This window comes from Stomoxys calcitrans, chromosome 1 (genome assembly GCF_963082655.1).
Source record: "Stomoxys calcitrans chromosome 1, idStoCalc2.1, whole genome shotgun sequence".
Classification (NCBI taxonomy): domain Eukaryota; kingdom Metazoa; phylum Arthropoda; class Insecta; order Diptera; family Muscidae; genus Stomoxys; species Stomoxys calcitrans.
Genome location: NC_081552.1, coordinates 52761115 through 52783792, shown reverse-complemented (window position 1 = coordinate 52783792; position 22678 = coordinate 52761115). Strand labels below are relative to the sequence as shown.

The window sequence follows — 22678 nt, the reverse complement described above, 5'->3', positions numbered from 1 at the left end:
TTAATAAGACTCTGCAGGATGACACTTGCTGATACGCGTTCCTCAGTAAGAATAGGAAAGAATCTCTCCCAACCATTTAATACCAAACGAGGTTTCAGACAAGGAGACAGCCTCTCGTGTGATCTCTTTAATATCCTGCTGGAGAAGATTATACGAGATGGAGAAGTGAATAGACATGGCACACTAATCACAAGAGAGCACATGCTACTTGCCTATGCCGACGATATCGATATCATAGGTCGGTCACCGGAAGTAGTAACTGCAGCCTTAGAAAGAATTAAAAGAGAGTCAGTGAAAATGGGTCTGGCAGTAAAGGAGATAAGACGAAATGGATGGTCTCCACTCCCAAAAAGCCTTGTAAAACCGAGCAGATAAAGAACATGGAGAAAGTTGGGAACCACAACTTTGAGATAGTCAGTAACTTTATCTACCTCGGCACCGCCGTAACCGAAACGAATGACACCAGTTTTGAGATAAAGCGAAGAATAATACTGGCAAACAGATACTACTTTGGACTAAGTAAGCAGTTTAGAAACAAGGCCACCTCTCGACAGACGAACACTACACTTTACAAGACACTGATACTACCCGTGCTGTTATATGGTTCTGAAGCATGGCAGTGCTTGGAGTATTTGAGAGAAAGATTCTTCGTAAAATATATGGTCCAGTTTGCGTTAACGGAGAATACGGGTGACGTATGAACCACGAGCTGTATGAGCTGTATGACGACGATAGCATAGTTACACGCATCAAAATACAACGGCTGCGTTGGCTAGGTCATGTTGTCAGAATGGATGAAGAAGCTTCAGCAAAGAAGTCTTTTGAAGGCAAACAGGGTGGTACACGCAAACCGGGAAGACCAAAAGCCCGATGGAAAGATCAAGTTGTGAGAGACACCTCGAAACTTGGTGTCAGAGATTTATGAATGAGCGCAGAAGATCGAGGCGCTTGGAACGCTATTCTACGTTCGGCTAGTGGAAGAAATATTCTGTCATAGCCAATTAAAGTAAAGTAAGTACAGCGGTCAAAAAAAGTATTCATCATTAGCAAAATTGATAATAAATTCACTTATTTTGGGTTATTGAAGAAAATTTAAAGTAAACAAATAATGCAGTTTTATGCAATAGTTTATTTTTCGTAATATGTTTTAAAATAAATTCAAAAAATAAATTTAATTAGCGCAAAAAATGCAATTTTATATAATAACACCAAAAACAGAACAAAAAAAGTATTCATCATTGATGTGCTATCATCAAAGTCAAATTCAAATATTATTTGGGAATCCCCCTTTTCCCTTTTTTTTAGTAAAGGAGGCTTTGCCCTTGACAGCAAATATTTAATTTCATTGAAAATATAGTTTTTGTCAAAATGGGTCGTAAGCAAAACGAGGTTTCTGATGAGGTAAAAGTTTTGATAATAAAACACCACAGGAATGGTTTAACTCAAAAAACTATCAGTGAAATATTAAATAGACCACGATCTACTATACAATCCATCATCAGAAAGTGGACAGAAACTAAAACTGTTGACAATAAACCAAGATCTGGTCGACCAAAAGCACTTTCAGTTGGAGATGTGCGTTGGCTAGTGCGGCAAGTTCAGAAAACTCCGAAGACAAATGCGACCATTCTTCGTAAAAACACTATGGAATATTTAGGGAAGGAAGTTACTACACAAACAATTCGAAATACACTCAAAAGGCATAGTTACAGAGGAAGAACTGCACGTAAGAAGCCCTTTATAAATAAAATAAACCGAGTGAAAAGGCTAAACTTCGCAAAAATGTATGTAAAACAGCCCGAATCATTTTGGAAAACAGTCATTTTTGCAGACGAGAGCAAGTTTAATCTTTTTGGGTGCGATGGAAAGGTCATAGTGTACAGAAAACCAAATACAGAGCTTGAAGAACGAAACACAGTTGCTACTGTAAAACATGGTGGAGGTGGTTTAATGGTTTGGGGGTGTATGGCGGCTTCAGGAGCGGGAAATCTTGAAATTATTAATGGAGTAATGGATCATAAGTATTACATTGACATTTTAAAGAGGAATTTAAAAGATAGTGCTGTAAAACTTGGGCTCGGTAATAACTTTCAATATTATCAAGATAATGACCCCAAACATTCTGCTTTAAATACCAAGATGTGGATGCTGTATAACTGCCCCAAAGTCATTAAAACTCCTCCTCAAAGTCCCGACTAGAACCCAATTGAACATCTTTGGGAACATCTCGAACGCAAATTGAGAACGCGCAATTTTTCGAGCAAGAGTCAAATGCAACAGGTGATAATGGAGGAATGGACTAATATAGACCAAAATATAACCGCTAAATTAGTCCAATCGATGTCAAACCGTTTAAAAGAAGTTATAAGACGCAGTGGTCGAATAACAAAGTATTAATTTTTTTAAATTATGTTATTTATTTTTTTGTTTTTTTGCAATGATGAATACTTTTTTTGTTAAATTTTTTGTGTTCAGCTGTAAAATGGCCCTTTTTGTTCCAATAAATACTATTTTTTTCTTTAAAAACAATGAAATTGTGTACATATATATCACACAAGCACTACTGCATCATTAGTTTAATATGTTTTTATTCCAATTGTCTTTTGTAGACTTATTAAAAAAAAAAACATTGAATGATGAATACTTTTTTTGACCGCTGTAAGTATATACGAGGTGGTAAAATCCAAAGTGTGGCCCGGCCAAACTTAATGCCTTTCAACCTGTTTATTACGTTTTATCAGCTTTTTCATTGATTGTTTTTTCCATTTAAATGAAAAGGTTTTAAGCCATGATGTATGCACAATTACCCCCTTTGGTAAAATGAACCGAACTAAATAAATTAAAAGTGTAAATAAATGGCAGAAATATGTGTTTGTGAGCCATAGACACAAAAAAACTGTGAAATCATTTCCTAGTTTTTTGTTGCTGTTGGTTTTCAATGCATTACACAGGCGAACATCCATCGTTGCACATGATTGATAACGGTTTTAACATGGGATTTTAATACCCTACAAAAATAAGGACAGATATGGTAACTATGGTGCAGTGAGTTCACAAAGGAAACAATGGATATTTAGAAAATGCAAACGACACAAACTGCATGTGTGCATTGATAAATTATATATAGACAAAGAATTTGAACTTCGCACATAGACCGGTTGGTGGCGCTCGTGCATATAGATAAATGAAATTATCTAAGAACATGTCGCAAGCAGAATTCTGCTCTCAATGGCATGCAATTTGCGTCGTTTGCATTTCCTAATATGCATAATTTCCTTACCCGTGAAGGAAACTATGGCGTAATGCACGTATATAGGGTTTCGGCAGTCTTAGGTTAGGTTGGAAAGAGGGTGCGAATATTAATCCGCCCCCAATGGAGCAACACCTTAGCCAGTAATCGGCTTGTTGTGCGCTCTCTTAGCTTCCATTATGTTTATTATACCCTCCACCCCAAGATGGGGGGTATACTAATTTCGTCATTCTGTTTGTAACTACTCGAAATATTCGTCTGAGACCCCATAAAGTATATATATTCTTGATCGTCGCGACATTTTATGTCGATCTAGCCATGTCCGTCCGTCTGTCCGTCCGTCCGTCTGTCTGTCGAAAGCACGCTAACTTCCGAAGGAGTAAAGCTAGCCGCTTGAAATTTTGCACAAATACTTCTTATTAGTATAGGGCGGTTGGTATTGTAAATGGGCCATATCGGTCCATGTTTTGATGTAGCTGCCATATAAACCGATCTTGGGTCTTGACTCCTTGAGCCTCTAGAGTGCGCAATTCTTATCCGATTGGAATGAAATTTTGCACGACGTGTTTTGTTATGATATCCAACAACTGTGCCAAGTATGGTTCAAATCGGTCCATAACCTGATATAGCAGACTTATAAACCGATCTAGGGTCTTGACTTCTTGAGCCTCTAGAGTGCCCAATTCTTATCCGATTGGAATGGAATTTTGCACGACGTGTTTTGTTATGATACCCAACAACTGTGCCACGTATGGTTCAAATCGGTGTATAACCTGATATAGCTGCCATATAAACCGATCTTGGGTCTTGACTTCTTGAGCCTCTAGAGTGCGCAATTTTTATCCGATTGGAATGAAATTTTGCACGACGTGTTTTGTTATGATATCCAACAACTTTGGCAAGTATGGTTTATATCGGTCCTAAGAAGAGATGCCGGGAAAAGAACTCGACAAATGCGATCCATGGTGGAGGGTATATAAGATTCGGCCCGGCCGAACTTAGCACGCTTTTACTTGTTTTTCTTTCTTTTATTTGTTGTTGTTAATTTGACTTTTTAATTGTTTTTTTTTTTCAGCAGAGCTGGTTGTTTTGAAGAAACATATATGAAGAAACATAAAATATAATATAAATACTAAAAAGGTATTTATTGGCCTCAATATCCCATCTCCCGATATAGGGTATTGAGGCCATAAAAGACCACTACCCATTCCTGTCAAATATGGTACATATTGGACCATATTTGGATATAGCTGCCATATAGACCGATCTCCCGATATGGAGTTTTGAGCCCACAAAAGGAGCATTTTTCATCCTATTTCGATGAAATCGGGAGACCGGTCTATATGGCAGCTATATCCAAAAATGTTTCGATATGGACGATATTCAACAAAAATGTTTTTATACCCAAGATATCTGCAAAATTATAAACAACCAGCATTTGGGTATAAATGGGTGAATACCCGGGTATTTACCCAATTAACAGGGTAAATATATTTTGGATATTCGTCCATCGCCCATCCCTACATATATCAAGTTCTTTGTCCGGTATCTCTTTATGGGCAAACAAGGGATATTGATGATTCGGATCAAACCGATTCGGATCACACTTAGCTTGGATTTTGGAGACCATAGTTGATGTTATTGTTCAAAATTGAAGCCAAATTGGTTACAAAATTATGCCTTATAGAGGCTCAAGAAGTGAAATTGGCAGATCGGTTTATATGGGAGTTTTCAGAATATGGACCGATTGAGCCAAGTATGCCAGAGGTCATAGGTCAAAATTTCAACCAAATTGTATAAAAATTAAGCCCTATAGAGGGTCAAGGAGTAAAATCGGGAGATCGGTTTATATGAGATTAATATAGCATTAAGGTCATAAAAAAGTCACTGTGCAAAATTTCAGCCCCATCGGAAAAGTATTATACCCTCTAGTGGCTAAAGTTTTATTATCGGGAGTGCGGTTTATATGGCGGCTATATCAGGTTATGAAGCGATTTTGACCTAGCACAGTTGTTGGAAGTAATAACAAAACATCTCATGCAAACTTTCAGACAAATCGGATAAGAATTGCGTCCTCTAGAAGCTCAAGAAGTCAAGAACCAGGATCGGTTTATATGGCAGCTATATCAAAACATGGACCGGTATAATCAATTAACAGTCTCATCTGACCTGCACGAATAGTGAGTATTTTTGCGCCTAGCTTTACTCCTTCGAAAGTTAGCGTACTTTCGACAGACAGACAGGCGGACAGATATAGCTAAATCGACTTAGAATGTCAAGACGATCAAGAATATATATACTTTGTTGGATTTCAGATCAATATATCGATGTGTTGCAAACGGAATGACGAAAATAGTATACCCCCCCCCCCATCCTATGGTGGAGGGCACAAAAACAAAATAAAGGGTGACTTTTTTGAGGTTAGGATTTTCATGCATTAGTATTTGACAGATCACGTGGGATTTCAGACATGGTGTCAAAGAGAAAGATGCTCAGTATGCTTTGACATTTCATCATGAATAGACTTACTAACGAGCAACGCTTGCAAATCATTGAATTTTATTACCAAAATCAGTGTTCGGTTCGAAATGTGTTCAAATTTTGACAAATTTTGTTCAGCGATGAGGCTCATTTCTGGTTGAATGGCTACGTAAATAAGCAAAATTGCCGCATTTGGAGTGAAGAGCAACCAGAAGCCGTTCAAGAACTGCCCATGCATCCCGAAAAATGCACTGTTTGGTGTGGTTTGTACGTTGGTGGAATCATTGGACCGTATTTTTCAAAGATGCTGTTGGACGCAACGTTACGGTGAATGAACACATTTCGAACCGAACACTGATTTTGGTAATAAAATTCAATGATTTGCAAGTGTTGCTCGTTAGTAAGTCTATTCATGATGAAATGTCACAGCATACTGAGCATCTTTCTCTTTGACACCATGTCTGAAATCCCACGTGATCTGTCAAATACTAATGCATGAAAATCCTAACCTCAAAAAAATCACCCTTTAAAAGAAACATACACATATTGGAAGACTCATGAAACTCTATTTACAGTCGAAACTGGATAAGTGAAACGCTAAAAATTTATAAAATTTATTTCACTTATCCGAAGTTGTTAGTTAAGCGTAGTTCGGATAAGTGAAATTAAATGGCAGTTTAGCGATATAAGCATAAGTGAAAGCGAATTTTTATGTCAACATACTAATTATGAATGAAATAACTTTAGTTGAAAAAACAACAATGCTCAGGAGAACTCTTCAAAAGGCAGAGGCAATCATTAGCAAAATGCCAAAATATGTTCTTACGAATTTTATATATAAAGCGAATTTTTCCAATTTCCAGATAATTTCCCATAGTAATAACACTTTCACTTATAAGATGTCAGTTTCATATAAAACCAGAATTTGAAGTGTAAAAATCTTTTCACTTAAGCGAATTCAATTGCATTAAATAACACCAAAAATTGGTTATTTCCAACATATTTCACTTGAGCGGAATTTTTCACCATGTTAGGTTGAAAAGAGGGTGCGGATATTAATCCGCCCCGTGTCACTATGTTTTTGTGCTAGCTTACTTTTTTTTATTTTTTTCTCTAAAGCGTATTACACTTATGCGGTTTCGACTTCTCCACGGTAAAGGAAACAATGGATATTTGAAAAATTTAAACGACGCAGTAAAATTGCCATATGGGCAATAACGACCAGAACGGTAAGGTCACGGACAGTCTTGCAGTGTAAGAAGGAGATTAACGCTTTCTCTGAGGATGCCAAAATCCGCATCGTTTGGGTGCCGGGCCATAACGGAGTAAGGGGGAATGAAAGGACAGACGATTTGGCGATTAAGGCCAGAGGACTGCCGTCAATAAACTTGGTTATCTCGAAGCCTTTCGAGTCTAGGCAGACCGTGTTATGGGCGTGGGCGACGAATGCGAATGCAACATTGTGGTACAGCGAAACGAGTGGTAGAACGGCGAGTCAGATCGTGAGAAGACGAGACTATTGCTGAAAGGAAGTAAGAAGGAGGTCAGTATAGCTATTGGTATCATAACGGGATACATAGGACCACGAACTCATTTGTGTAAAATCGGTGCGGCAAGTGAGACGTTGCCCGGCTTTCGCGTCTAACAGATACCGGCACTTAGGTGGGGACACAATACCAGACATGAATCAACTTAGGGGAGTGGCATTGAAAACAATTAAGGATTTTGTAAGTAACACGGAATTCCTAACATTTACTTTTAGAGGTTACTTTATAGTTTTAGAGCGCACAACAGGCCGATTACAGGCTTAGGTGTACAAAGAGCAACAGACATTGAGCGCGAAATGCTTGCTTGCGGCATGAACTTAGATAACTCTCATTTATTTATTCTCACAAGCGCCATCAACCAGTCTATTTGTAAACATCAAAACCTTTATCTAACTGTAATTTTTTTATGGTTTGCTGGGGAAATTTCAAGGTAGATCTAAATTTCAAACGATTGCTAAGTCAACTGCGATGGTGACATAAACTTTAAACTGAAACTTAGTTTTATAAATTACAGTGAGTGATTTATAAAAATATTGGGTTGTCCAAAAAGTAATTGGGGATTTTTCATATAGTCGGCGTTGACAAATTTTTTCACAGCTTGTGACTCTGTAATTGCATTATTTCTTCTGTCAGTTATCAGCTGTTACTTTTAGCTTGCTTTAGAAAAAAAGTGTAAAAATAGTATATTTGATTAAAGTTCATTCCAAGTTTTATTAAAAATGCATTTACTTTCTTTTAAAAAATCCGCAATTACTTTTTGGGCAACCCAAAAATTTTCAGTTTGTGGTTTTGCCATGTTTACAGCGCAATGATGAATATAACATTTGGAGTTACGTCTTGTGCTCACTAGGATTATATTTTCGTTGTTGCAACAATGACCCCAACAGCTGTTGGTGTATCCTGTGCAAATTTGATCAGCCTATGAATTTTAAAGATTTTAATAGCTTGTCAGACTCTTATGAGAATCTGGCTACATTGGTTTTTCTTCTGGTGTATTCATATTGAACTAATCTTAATATGGAAAGGTTGAAACGATTTGTATGGTTGATTAAATGGTAGCCATTAGCATACCTCTAATTGCATTTTCTATTTATATTCACAATTCATTTATTGTTTTCTTGCTAAAAGCTTTCACTTACATGAATTTTTCCACTGTTGAAATTTGTGATACAAAAAGCAGGCACATATAAAAAATATCACAGACACTATGAGGAGAGTCAATATCACGCCAATCCAGATATCACTGACCACGCGTGAGTATTCGGCTTCCTCAAGGCCATGGGCATAGGTGACATGGGGAGGACCGGCACGACTGGCTGCTATGGGATCACCCAATAGATCCAAATCCACATTGGCCCCACCACCGCCCAGAGATATTTCTAATTCCTTATGATCCACCGAGATATTGCCAAAGGTGGGATCTACACCAACGGCTAATTGCTCCAATTTATTGATTAGCACAGTGTAATTTTGCAATAAATCCAAATCGAAGGCATCGGCTAAAAGAGAGGCGGCAGTGGTGGTGGCATTTGCGGTGGCATTGCTAACGGCGGTGGTGAGATTGGTGAGATTGGCGACTATTTGCATATCTGCGGACATGGTTGTGTTTTTTGTTTTTTTTATTTCACTTTTAATTCAATTACAACGCAACTTGGGGTTTTTGGAAAATTGCACTTTTGTTTTATAGCTTTTTCTTTTCGTAATCACTGTCTTTAGTGGCCCGTTGTCATTTTCTGACTGAATTCTTGTTGCAAAAATGCCCTCTTGTTGATCTTAGATTTTTCCACTTTTGTATAAGTTTTTTTTTTTTATGATGATTTTGTTACTTCAATTCAGAGTTCATTTATTTGATATTTCATGGGTGCGTTTTTTATTTTTAGTATTAAATTCGTAGAGCTTTGCTGTATTTTCATTAGCATCCTGTTAGCATAGAAATGTTAATTAATTGTGTCTGTATGGTTGGATGTATTTTGTTTTTTCAATATATCTGAGGTTATATATTTACATTTCAAAGTAAAATAAATCAACGCAATATCAACACCATTATCAATATAAATAATAAAGAAAAAAATTTATTATGATAAAAAAACACACAAAAAACATACAGTGTTTTTAAAAGAGACGATGATTTTTTTGTAGGAGAAATTGTTAAAAAAAAAAAAAATCCATAAAATTAAAAAAAAAAAATCGGAAAATATTATCAAAATTTTGTCTTTGGAACAACTATCTTCAAATTAGGTATTTAAATAAAAATGTTATTGGGAAATTTTGTCTTTATAGAATTTTGAGTATTCTATAAAATACAATTTTGTTGAAAACGTCTAAAAACCTAATAAATTTGGCTGGTTACCCATCACCATGGATATGTTTCCTATACCCTCCACCATAGGATGGGGGTATACTAATTTCGTCATTCCGTTTGTAATACCTAGAAATATTCGTCTACGATCCCATAAAGTAAATAACTTCTGAATCGTCACGACATTTTTAGCCGATCTAGCAGTGTCCGTCCGTCTGTCTGTCTGTCGAAAGCATGCTAACTTTCGAAGGAGTAAAGCTAGGTGCTTAAAATTTTGCAGAAATACTTTTACACTTCCAGTGAGGTCGGTCCAAACAGGTCCATGTTATGATATTGCAAATTTTGTCCATGAACATTCCACTAAGGAACGGGGGCAAACTTCTCACATTTAAATGAGTGCTGTCCGATTCAAGTTTAAGCTCAATGATAAGCGGCCTCCTTTTCATATCCGAGTCCGAACGGCGTGCCGCAGTGCGACACCTCTTTGGAGAGAAGTTATACATGGCATAGTACCTAACAAATGTTGCCAGCATTAGGAGGGGAAAACCACCGCCGAAAATTTTTTTCTGATGGTTCGCTAGGATTCGAACCCAGGCGTTCAGCGTCATATGCGGACATGCTAACCTCTGCGCTACGGTGGCCTCCGTGTCCATGTTTTGATATAGCTGCCATATAAACTGATTTCCCGATTTGATTTCTTGAGCTTCTAGAAGGTGCAATTTTTATCCGATTTCGTTGAAATTTTGCACGTGGTGTTTTGGTATGACTTCCAACTACAGTGCTTAGTATGGTTCAAATCAGTTCGTAACCTGATAGAGCTGCCATATAAACTGATCTCCCGATTTGATTTCTTGAGCTTCTAGAAGGTGCAATTTTTATCCGATTTGGCTGAAGGTTTGCATGTGGTGTTTCGGTATGACTTTCAACATCTGTGCCAAGTATGGTCTATATCAGTCCATAATCCGATATAGCTACCATATAGCCGATCTCCCGATTTGACTTCTTGATCCTCTATAGAGCGCAATTCCTATCCGATTTGGCTGAAATTTTGCACGTAGCCTTTTCGTGTGTTAAGTATAGCTCAAATCAGTTCATAACCTGATGTAGCTGCCATATAAACCGATCTCCCGATTTGACTTCTTGAGTTTCTGAGAACCCAATTCTTTTTCGATTTGGCTGAAAATTTGCACTTGGTACTTTGGTATGACTTTCAACAACTGTACCATGTATGGTTCAAATTGGTGTATAACCTTATATAGCTGCGATATAAACCGATTAGACTTCTTGAGCCTGTAGAAGGCGCAATTCTTATCCAATTTGGGCTGAAATTTTGCACATGTCATTTTGGTATGACTTCCACTAGCTGTGTGGATATAACCCGATATAGTAGGAGCGATATAGTGAAGGGCGCTATTATTACTCGATTTACCTGTAATTTCGGAATTGGTATTTTTCTATTACTTCTAACAGTCGTGACAAGTACGGTCCATATCGATCAATAACTTGATATTGCCCTTATATATTTGAAAAAGACATTCAAAGAACTTGTCACATGCGATCCATGGTGGAGGGTATATACAATTCGGCACGGCCGAACTTAACGTGCTTTGACTTGTTTAACCTTTATTCATGCCGAATATGGGCCGAACGGAATCAGATACCGTGAAGCCTTATACAAGTCTTAGTTTAAAATTTTAACGAAATCGGGAGACTTTTAAGGGCTTAAGACCCTAAATCGGCAGATATACCTATATGGCAGTTATATCCAAATATGGTCTCACTTGGATCACACTCGGTTCAGATTTCGGGTAGATCAGTGCAACTGTTCAACATTTCACCGATATCGGGTAGTAAAATGAGGCTTTTATGGGCTTAAGAGTCTAAATCATGGCAGCTGTCGACAGCTTTGTTGATTAAGCAACCACCCCACAGGGGATGACTATGAGCACCACACGTGATGGAACTTTTAGACCCGATTTGTGTGGTATCCATTTTCATTACAAGGAGCTTAGCTGGGAGTTAACGGGCGTCCACAGGTTGAGGAAGGTGGGATGCTCCATATACGGAAAATCAGCGGTATGGTGTGGAGACTCTCAGTGAGAGGCCGGCTGGCACCGGTTCTTGCTTAAATACTGAGAGCTTATGATACTCGATATCACAAGGTAAGTTATTTGCGCCTTTAAATAACAAATTACCATAATGTTCCCGATATCGGGTGCACCAGTGCAACTCATCGGCTAATAAAATGAGGCTTTTATGGCCTTAAGACCCAAAATCAGCAGATCTGCCGAAATGGCAACTATCATATTCGGTTCGAACTAAAGGAGTCATAGTCCAACTCTACTAATCACTAAATTTCCCATGAACATTCCATCAAGGAACAGGGGCTACTTCTCTCATATCAATGAGTGTAGTCCGATTAAAGTTTAAGCTTAATGATATGGTGCCTACTTTTATATGGCGAGACCAAACGGCGTGCCGCATAGCGACACCATTTAATAGAGAAGTTTCAACATGCAGGTACCTCACAAACGTAGCCAGCATTAGCAAGGGGATAACTACCGCTGAAAATTTAATTTTTCTGATGTTCACGCCTGGATTTGACCCCAGGCGCTCGGCGTCATAGGGAGATATGCAAATCTCGGCGGCTCACTGTTCTATATTTTAGAAAAGTTGGATAATAAATGCGTATATTATGGGCTTAAGATCTTTAACCGCGGATCGGTCTATATGGCGGCTATATGCAAACGTGGTCTGTTGTAAACCATACTCCGTTCGGATATTGAAACGCCTAGTCCAACTCACTGTTTCAAATTTTGAACCAAATCGGTTAATAAATACGGCTTTTATGGGTTTAAAACCCTAAATCGGCTGACCGATTTATATGTAGATATGGCCCGATATGGACCATATTCAGTCCGGATATCGGGGGCCCAAGTACAACTCACGTTTCCCAAATTCAGCGAAATCACACCATAAATGCGCCATTTATGGACTCAAGAACCAAAATCGGGACAGACGAATGCCCCGAATTTGACAGCTAATATATCCATATATGATTCGATTTGGCCTGTTAAAGAACTTAATCTGCTTAATAAAGAAATGCTAATCTGTGCAAAATTTCATCTCAATCATGGAAGACTGTAGCGTGATTACAACAGACGGACGGACGGACATCGTTAAATCGTCTTAAGTTTGTCTGTGAAGTAAAGGTAAAGGTCAAAGGTCCGCCTATGACGTCAAACACCTGGGTTCAAATCGCAGCGTCAACTTCAGAAAAATGTTTCAGCTTGCTCGGAATAAAAGGGCGGGGGTCAAAGGTTCGATTCCCACTAGAGGCCTGGTCTGTCGTTACTGTGGTATCAAAATGCACTAAAATATTCTTAAGCTACGTTTGGTTAGGTAGGAAGGCACGCGACTAGCAACCTCGGAGACATAAGGTAAATTTTCTTCACCCTAGAAGAAAGTAGAAGAGAAGAAGATAAAAAACATTTTATAAACTTACACCGAAGAACGATTCAAGACATCAAATAGAGACAAAAAAACGAAAGTAAGACATAAGACAAAAAAAAAAAAAAAATCGTGGAGAGTATGGTCCACAGTCAGAATGGCAAGAGGTCTAAGAGCCTGTAGGGAATCCAGGCTCGGAATGAGGAGTTCACTCATTATTCTGTGCCTTCTTCTCCCAATCGCGGAGCAGTGACACAATAGGTGCTCGACCGACTCCAACTCCTCCACATCATAGGCCATTCTGCATAAGTCTGCCTCTCCCTCCACCCAGCGCAAGGTCACAGACCTGACATTGCAGTGATCAGACAGGACTCCTATTAGCAGTCCTAAGTCTCAGCTACAGGTCAAACGACGTCCTGTTGTGCGAAATATTCGGCCGCAGGGCACCCTACAAACTGCAACACCAGCCCACGCCTTCGCAAATAAGGCGTCCAACCTACCAAGAAGCTCACACAGTGGAGGTCTCACTGATTCCAAAGCAAGATATGCGTCAATAGGCTAACCATTTCTGATAAGCTCGTCTGCCGCTTCATTCCCCGCCACACCTTGATGGCGACGACAGAGCCTTCAGCACAGCCGGACTGTCCACGTATATCGTGACAGTTTGATTGGGCCGCCGCTCTCGCATCAACATCGTCTCAAATGCCGTCAGGATCGCAAAGACCTCGCCCTTAAAGACGCTGCTCTCGTCCAGAAGTCTATAAGATTCCCTGATTACAAGGAATTGAATAAAGACTGCTGCCTCATCCAATTTAGTATACAGAGTGTCCCGGAAAGGAGAGAGAGATCCCTTTTCGGGAAAACAACTTCCAATCCGTGAGGAAGGAAGGATTCCCCTGGTATGTAATCAGGCGCGCTGCATATAGCATGGTTTCACGCGGCAACACCATCCTCCCGAAGAGCAAAATAATGATCCAAGTTAGAGGAGCGCCATATACCTCACTCTCATGGCGATCTTTGTTGCCACACACCCAACTTATAGGTGCAGAGGCATATAATCGAGAATGCCGTCTCTCTCAGGGCACTTTTCTTTGCCCCAGAGATTAGCACTGTTACGGTACCCTGTAGTCTAAGTGAGTATGTTTGAAAAAAGGGGAAAAAACAAGTAAAACGTGTGGTCGAATCTTTAATATTCTCCACAATGGATCGAATTTAAAGTTCTTTGCGCGGTCTCTCTTTATTGGCAGAAGAAAATAGGACAAAAGGAGGTCATAACAAGAAATCTTCATGGATTTTTTTTATAGTTTTAAAATCAGGTTACGGGCCGATTTGGGTCATACCTGGTATATATATATATATATTGGAGTTCATAGTAGAAGCCATTGTGCGAAATATCAGCCAATACGGATAAGAAATGCGCCTACTCAAGGAGTTAAATCTGGAGATCGGTGTATATAAGAACTAGGTTTCGACTTATTCAGCCTTGCGAATTTTTAACTCTAGAGGCACAAGAAATATATTCCTGCGATCGGTTTACGTAGAAGCTATATCAGAGTTTAGACCCATTCGGACCATACTTGGTACATTTGTCGGAAATCATTGGAAAATACATCGTTTTAAATGTTAGCCAGATTGTAAAAGAATTGCGCTCTCTAGAGGCACAAAAATTATAATTTTTTGGCAGTTATATCTAAACATGGACCGATTTAGCCCATTTACAACCCCTACTGCAAATGCAAATTTCCCAATGGACAGAGTCAAACTTCACACATATCAATGAGTGCTGTCCGATGCAAATTTTAGCTCAATGATATAGGATCTCCTTTTTATAGCCGAGTCCGAACGTCGTGCCGCAGTGCAAAACCTCTTTGGCGAGAAGTTTTTACATGGTTTCTATGTATGGCATATGTCTCCAGCTGAAAAGTTTTTTCTGATGTTCTTGCCAGGACTCAAACTGAGGCGTTCAACGTTATAGGCGGGCATGCTAGACAGGAATATGCAGCGGTGGTCGCATTTGCGGTGCACAGCATTAATACTTGTCTTTTTGAATCAACACAACCATTTACACAAATGATTCTACGGCGGTGCTGATGTGTATGTGTAGGTATCGCTTTAAAACAAAAGGGCGACACTTGAGTTTAAACTACTACCGCAAATACTTATGCAAATTTTCTCATGTATATGCGGTGTTATGATGAGTATTTACCAAAACAATGCAACAGCCGCAATTTTATTTATAACATAAAAAAATATTGAAAAAAATTCCAAAAAATTTTCATCCAGGAACGAAATTCAATATTACTAATAAATACTAAACTTCCCATGAACATTCCATTAAAGAAAAGGGAATACTTCTCTCATAACAATGAATGCAGTTCGATTAATGTTTAAGCTCAATAAACGAAATTAAATATAGCAATATTAAAAGATATGTTTGTTAAAATAAATGAGCTTTCTTAAGTTGAAAAAATAACACCGCATTTATGATTTGAATCAATGTGTTGTGTTATGCGGTGTTTTCATTCTCGTCTTAAATTCACTCAACACTGTCATGGGCATAGACGATAAATGCGAAGTATGCGAGAGTATTGAAATGATGGACACTCCTATCAGTAAGCTGAGCCTAACACCGCATTAATTTCGGTGATGTTACATACTAACACCGCATTTTTATGAGTTTACAATAAATCAGAAAAATACCACCGCTTGATTCTAACCTCTTTGATGCAAACCTCTGTCCGACCTCCAATCCCAACTGAAATACTTTAACAAGAAGTATCTTTGCAAAATTTCTGATATATATACATATATATATATATATATATGTATATAGGTTTGCCCAAAAAGTAATTGCGGATTTTTTAAAAAAAAGTAAATGCATTTTTAATAAAACTTAGAATTTTTCTAAAGCAAGCTAAAAGTTACAGCTGATAACTGACAGAAGAAAGAATGCAATTGCAGAGTCAGAAGCTGTGAAAAAATTTGTCAACGCCGACTATATGAAAAATCCGCAATTACTTTTTGGGCAACCCAATATATATATATATATATATATCTTATGGAGTTTAAGACGAATAATGCGCGATGTTACAAACAAAATGACGAAATAAGTATACACCTATCCTGTGGTGGAGGGTATCCAATAAATTGTTGCTCTCACCTAACCAAGCGTTTTAAAATTATATAAACATTTTCTCAACATTTGGCTATGGAAATTAAATAATTTCTTAAACAAATTTATTATTATACCTAGATGGCTTCCTTAATTAGGGTATTCAAAATTCTTTAACATCCAACCTTAAACCTGTTCTTCATATTGTGTGTGCTCGCTTATTGTAGGCAGTCGATATAAATCATAAATAACGCCATATAAAGAAATCAATAACTGTCATCGCAATCATCATTCGCAATAAAAAGTAATTAATATTAATTTTTAAATAAAAAAGGAAAAAAAAAATATATACATATATATATCACAGTTAATCAATTCCGCATGTGGGCACAAATGCATGCATGCGATTTGTGTTGTTGTTGCTGGTATTTTTGTTATTATTTGTTTTTGTATAAAAAATTCTGGAGTCTATGGCTTGATGGCCCTTGACTATGGGACAGGTAAAAACAACAACACCAATTACAACATCAATGACCAATTGCAAGTGCTCAATCAAACCAAATAAAGAAGAAGAGAGCAAGAGAGGAAGAGATACATGTTAAAGGTATGACGTTTGTTGCTCTCAATTGTAAACCACTTAACCGTTAAGTATGCAATTATTCTATGAGGTCATATCTAACGTATGTCTTATAACTTATCGAACGTAAGAGTATGAAAGAATGACCATTGCCAAAGAAGTGAAAAGGGCCATGATTAGAGATGGGCGATGGGTAAATACCCAAAAGATATTTGGGTAAATACCCTTATTTAAAGTTGGGTATTTATAATTTTGCAGATATCTTTTGCATAAGAACATTTTCCAAACAATTTTTGTTGATTTCGTATTCTTTGTATATAAACCTGATCTTCTGATCTCATAAAATCGGATTTTAGTTATATATAGCCGCTGTATAGACCGATCTCCAGACTTAAAGTCTTGAGGCATTAAATTGGTAATTTTTCATCCGATTGCGATGAAATTAGGCCCAGTGAGTTTTGGTAGACCCCTACTTGTGAGGTGTGGTTCAGATCGGACTATATTTGGATATATCGACCGCCCGATCTCCCAATATATAGGGTATTGAGGCCATAAAATATCAATTTATTACCCGAATTCGATGGAATATGGCACAGTGTATTCTGGTGGACCCCTACCCATTTCTGTCATATGTGGTCCAGATCGGACCATATTTGTATGCAACTGCCATATAGACCGACCTCTTTCGAGACGAGCTCAATGATCGGGGATTGCAAATGGAAAAGGAAAGCCAAAGATAGCAACACACACCAACCACTATGGGGCGCGTTTCGTTTAGAAGACTCTTCAACCACATTAGGTGTGATGGCTTCAAGGGCCGTGCGTTGGTATGTTGTATTTGAATCGTATTAATAGCGAAAACGCATCTAAAATACAATTACCACATTAACTACGCTCGACAACCCTGTCTATTAGCTGTACCTTTTCCCAATGCATGTGTTTCTGTGTTTCATTTCATCATGCATTTGTTTTTGTGAATTAAAAAATATGGTCAGCCCAATTTACTAACGGCAATTCTAAGTTTATAGAAAAGAGAGATCTATTCCACATACCTCGCTCTCTCGCCGTCAAGTAAAATTGATAATTTAGCACTTACCAAGTTCTGTAGTTGCTTGCGGCACTTTCTTGGGTTCGATTCTCTTAAATAAAATTAGTTGTATTTTTTTCTTAACTAAAATTACTTTCCAACTCTCACCTTTCCTGTATAATTTACTATCGTGATTTCGATTATTTTAGATTTTCTTTTGCTCTGAAATGCATGCCATTTTTGCATAATTGCTTCGTATTTAAGGTTCACTGCATCATTTAATGCATTTCAAGGGTAGTTTTGTTTTGAAGTAGTTGAGGTGGTAATTAGTATGTCAATAATTTTTTTTTCACGAATATTGACTTATTCAGTATTCATTTTCAACAACTTTATTTTTTGTTTTTATACCCATTAGTGTTGTTTTTATACCATAGGATGGGGGTATACTAATCTAGTGATTCCGTTTGTAACACCTCGAAATATTGATCAAGGACCCCATAAAGTATATACATATATTCTTGATTGTCTCGAAATTCTAATTCGAACTAGCTATGTCCTTCCGTCTGTCGAAATCACGATAGCGGTCGAACGCGTAGAACTGTGATTAGCGATTCCGTTTGTAACACCTCGAAATATTAATCAAGGACACCATAAAGTATATATATTCTTGATCGTCTCGAAATTCTAATTCGAACTAGCTATGTCTGTCCGTCTGTCGAAATCAGGATAGCGGTCGAACGCGTAGAGCTAGCCGCTTGAAATTTTGCACAGATGCTTCATATTGATGTAGGTCGTTGGGGATCACGATTTGTCTTCTTAATCCCATGGAAGCCACGCTTTTTGTCCGATTTGACTGAAATTTTGCACATAGTGTTCTTTTATGACTTCGAACAACTGTGCGGTTCAAAAACGGTAACGAACCTGATATAGCTCCCATATAAGCCGATCTCCTGGCTTATATGGGAGCCCCTGGAAGCCTCAATTTTCATCCGATTTGGCTAAAGTTTTGCACATAGTATTCTGTTATGACTTTCAACAACTGGGCCAAGTACGGTCCAATTCGGTCTATAACCTGATATAATTCCCATATAAACCGTTCTCCCGATTTGACTTCCTAAGCCCCTGGAAGCCCCAATTTTTGTCCGATTTGGCTGAATTAGTGTTCTGTTATGACTTTCAACAACTGGGCCAAATACGGTCCAATTCGGTCTAAAACTAGATATAGCTCTCATATTTTAGCAGAAACCATGGTGGTGGGTACCCAAGATTCGGCCCGGCCGAACTAAGCACGCTTTTGCTTGTTTTTTTTTTCAATAAAAAATAATACCCGGATAGCTATACGAAATTTTAATAGTTTATTAATGATAATATTTGTATACCCAAAACCACTACTTTGGTACAGGGCATTATAACTTAGTGGATTTATTTGTAACACCCAGAAGGAAGAGAGATAGAACCATTAATAAGTATTCCGATCAACTCGGAAACACTTTCTGACTCGATTTAGCTACATCGGTCTGTCCATATTAATTCTGTGTACAAACTACAGTTCTCAATTTTCATCCGATCGTCTTCAAATTTGGCACCTACATTTTTTTTGGCGTACAGACGAAGCCTACTGAAATTGGACAAAATGGGTTCAGATTTGGATATAGCTCCCATATATATGTTCGTCGGTTTTGCGGTAATAATGCAATAATGTGGTCATTTGTTAACCGATTCTCTCGGAAGTGCTCATTTGTTATCCGATTCCCTCGAAATTTGACAGGAAGAATTTTCTTATGTCTCTAGGTATTACTGGTGAATTTCATTAAAATCGGTTAAGATTTAGATATAGCTGCCATATATGTATATCGACTGATTTTAATTTTTAGAGCCACTGCAAGCGCATTTATTGACCAATCTTTTTTGCACAACGCTTTCCTCGACGACCATCACAATATCTAAGAAGTTTGCTTGAAATCGGTGCTAAGTTTGCTTGAAATCGGTGCTCATTTGTAATCCGATTCCCTCGAAATTTGACAGGAAGGATTTTCTTATGACTCTAGGTAAATGCAAATGCAAATGCAAATTTTGCCCATGAACATTCCACTAAGGAACAGGGGCAAACTTCTCACATATCAATGAGCGCAGTCCGATTCAAGTTTAAGATCAATGATAAGGGGCCTCCTTTTTATAGTCCGAACGGCGTGCCGCCGTGCGACACCTCTTTGAAGAGAAGTTTTACATGGCATAGTACCTCACAAATGTTGCGAGCATTGGGAGGGGAAAGCCACCGCTAAAAAATTTTTTGGGATGGTCCCGCCAGGATTCGAACCCAGGCGTTCAGCGTCATAGGCGGACATGCTAACCTCTGCGCTACGGTGACTCTAGGTATTACTGGTGAAATACATAAAAATCGGTTAAGATTAAGATATAGCTGCCATATATGTATAACGCTCAATTTTCACTCCTAGAGCCACTGAAAGCGCATTTATTGACGAATCTTGCCAAAATTGTGCACAACGCTTTCCTCAACACCTGCCACAATATCTAAGAACTTTGGTCGAAATCGATTCAGATTTAGATGTAGCTCCCATATACATGTCCGTTAGATTTTGGGTAATTTGCAATAATGTTGTCATTTGTCAACCGTAGTTATTACAGTTTGAACATATTTGCTTGGCTCGAAATTTGATACGGTTTATTTAATAACCCATCTGAAAATATCCGCCGAGGTCCATCAAAATTGATTTAGCTCCCACTTTTTACTTATATGCGACTTTTTTCTTTTCCTACTGTTTTTTTTATAAAACATTCTATGTTTTGAGAAGTCTAAGTGGGTAAGGTGCAGTGTTAACATTGAAATCTTCTGAAAAGGCAGAAAAGGGTTTTTTTTTGACAAAAACTAACTTTTTTATGAAAATAAAAGTTGCCAACAGTTAAAATTTTTACAAAAACATAAAAAAATTGTTTATAGAAATAAAATTTTGAAAAATTTATTATGAATTTAAAATGTTGAGAAAATTATAAAAAATGCATCTATGAGAAATATTTAAACACAATTTCCCAAAGCAAAGCAAAATTTAATAAAATTTTCTATAAAAGTAAAATTTTGGAAATGGTTTTCATAGAAATTATGACTGAATTTTCTATAAAAAAAAAGTTTTGAAAACACATTTTTATTTTACAAAAAAAATTTGTCCGTTTTCTATAGAGCTTAATATAATTTTTGATAGAAATTAAAGTTTAAACGTAAGCGACGACGTCTTTTGTGTTCTTAATGTGTTACAGACATTTTCAGTTAAAAAATTTTTCTCTTATAGGAATGCTGTGCAATTCTACTCTGTTTATGAATCTCTCTTCTGGATTAAAACATAATTTGAGGAGTTACAACCATTTTAAGTTATTTAAACATTTTTAAGAAGTCACATGCATTTTATGTTACAAAGGCTTTTTCATTGAGCACCCGCTAAGTAATAGATAGGACCTGTTTTACTCAGTGCACGTTCATTTTCCGAATAATTTTAATAGAAAAAATGTCTATTATTTCACAAAATTTTCCATAAAAATAACACTTTGGTCAAATTTTCCATAAATAATTTTCTATAGAAATAAAATTTTCTTACTTTGTTTGTTTTGGCGACTAGAGTCGGTCATAAATCATTCTTCTCACGTTAATCCAACTTAAATGATCACGAGAATGGGTGTTTGGCAGGAGCGATTGTTTTTATGAATTGAAGAAAAAAATTTCCAGTTATCAGGCTATCGGGCATTGATATTAATTACACCATTGGTAGACGCGTCTCCAGGCAGGTAAGACCCTCGTCAGTGCCTAGTGTGTCCTATCTGTAGCACAGTTTCATGGCATGCTTATTGTCCTATTTAAGCTTAGATTTTAGCATTAATGCTTATATGAAAACTACGCAAGCGGACCAATTAACTCCCTATGTGAGTCAGTTTTCTGAACAACATCTCAAAGAATTCCAATTCTCATTTTAACACCAACCTTATGCAGGCTGTTACATCCTTTTTTATACCTTCCACCATAGGATGGGAGTATACTTATTTCGTCTTTCTGTTTGTAACACCTCCAAATATGCGGCTGAGACCCCATCAAGTATATATATTCTTGATCGTCATGACATTTTAAGTCGATCTAGCCATGTCCGTCCGTCCGACCGTATGTCTGTCGAAAACACGCTAACTTTCGAAGGAGTAAAGCCAGCAGCTTGGTTGGGATTATAAATGGGCCAAATCGGTCAATGTTTTGATATAGCGCCATATAAACCGATCTTGGGTCTTGACTTCTGAGCCTCCGATTTGACTGAAATTTTGCACTTAGTGTTTTGGTATCACTTCCAACAACAATGTTAAGTATGATTCAAATCGGTTCATAATCTGGTATAGCTGTCATATAAACCAATCTTGACTTCTTGAGCCAATAGAGCGCACAATTCTCATCCGATTTGGATGAAATCTTGTATGAGGTGTTTTGTTATGATATTCAATAACTGTGCTAAGTATGGCGCAAATCGGTACATAACCTGATATAGCTGCCATATAAACCGATCTGGGATCTTGACTTCTTGAGCAACGGCTTCTATCATGACCTTCGACATAAGTGTCTAAAATGGTCTGAATCGATCAATAGCCTGATACAGCTCCCATATAAACTGATCTCCCATTTTGCTTCTACAATTCTAATGCAAATGAACTGAAATATTACACGATGGCTTCTACAATGTCAATCAGTACAATCAGCGTTCAATTCATTTATGGTCCGAATCGGACTATAACTTGATATAGCTCCAATAGCATAACAGTTCTCATTCAATATTCTTTGTTTGCCTAAAAAGAGATACCGCGCATAGAACTCGACAAATGCGATCCAGGGTATATAAGATTCGGTCCGGCGGAACTTAGCACGATCTTACTTGTTATTTTATATAAAAT

At 37.6% G+C, this 22678-nt stretch overlaps 2 protein-coding genes across 7 annotated transcripts in view; both read right to left on the bottom strand.

The window, feature by feature from the left end:
* Positions 1-22678, bottom strand: part of LOC106090092 (nuclear pore complex protein Nup154) — a 257128-nt gene that overhangs the window by 103781 nt on the left and 130669 nt on the right. The window lies entirely within an intron of this gene.
* LOC106092403 (uncharacterized) overlaps positions 1-22678 on the bottom strand; it is a 166615-nt gene that overhangs the window by 137176 nt on the left and 6761 nt on the right. For 3 of the 5 annotated variants that reach the window (XM_059360328.1, XM_059360330.1, XM_059360331.1), the window contains exon 2: positions 8418-9198. In XM_059360328.1, the coding sequence (XP_059216311.1) occupies positions 8418-8877 (460 nt within the window). In that variant the 5' untranslated portion in view covers positions 8878-9198. Of the gene's footprint in view, positions 1-8417; positions 9266-22678 lie in introns of all 5 variants that reach the window. The other 2 variants (XM_059360327.1, XM_059360329.1) reach the window with 1 other exon arrangement.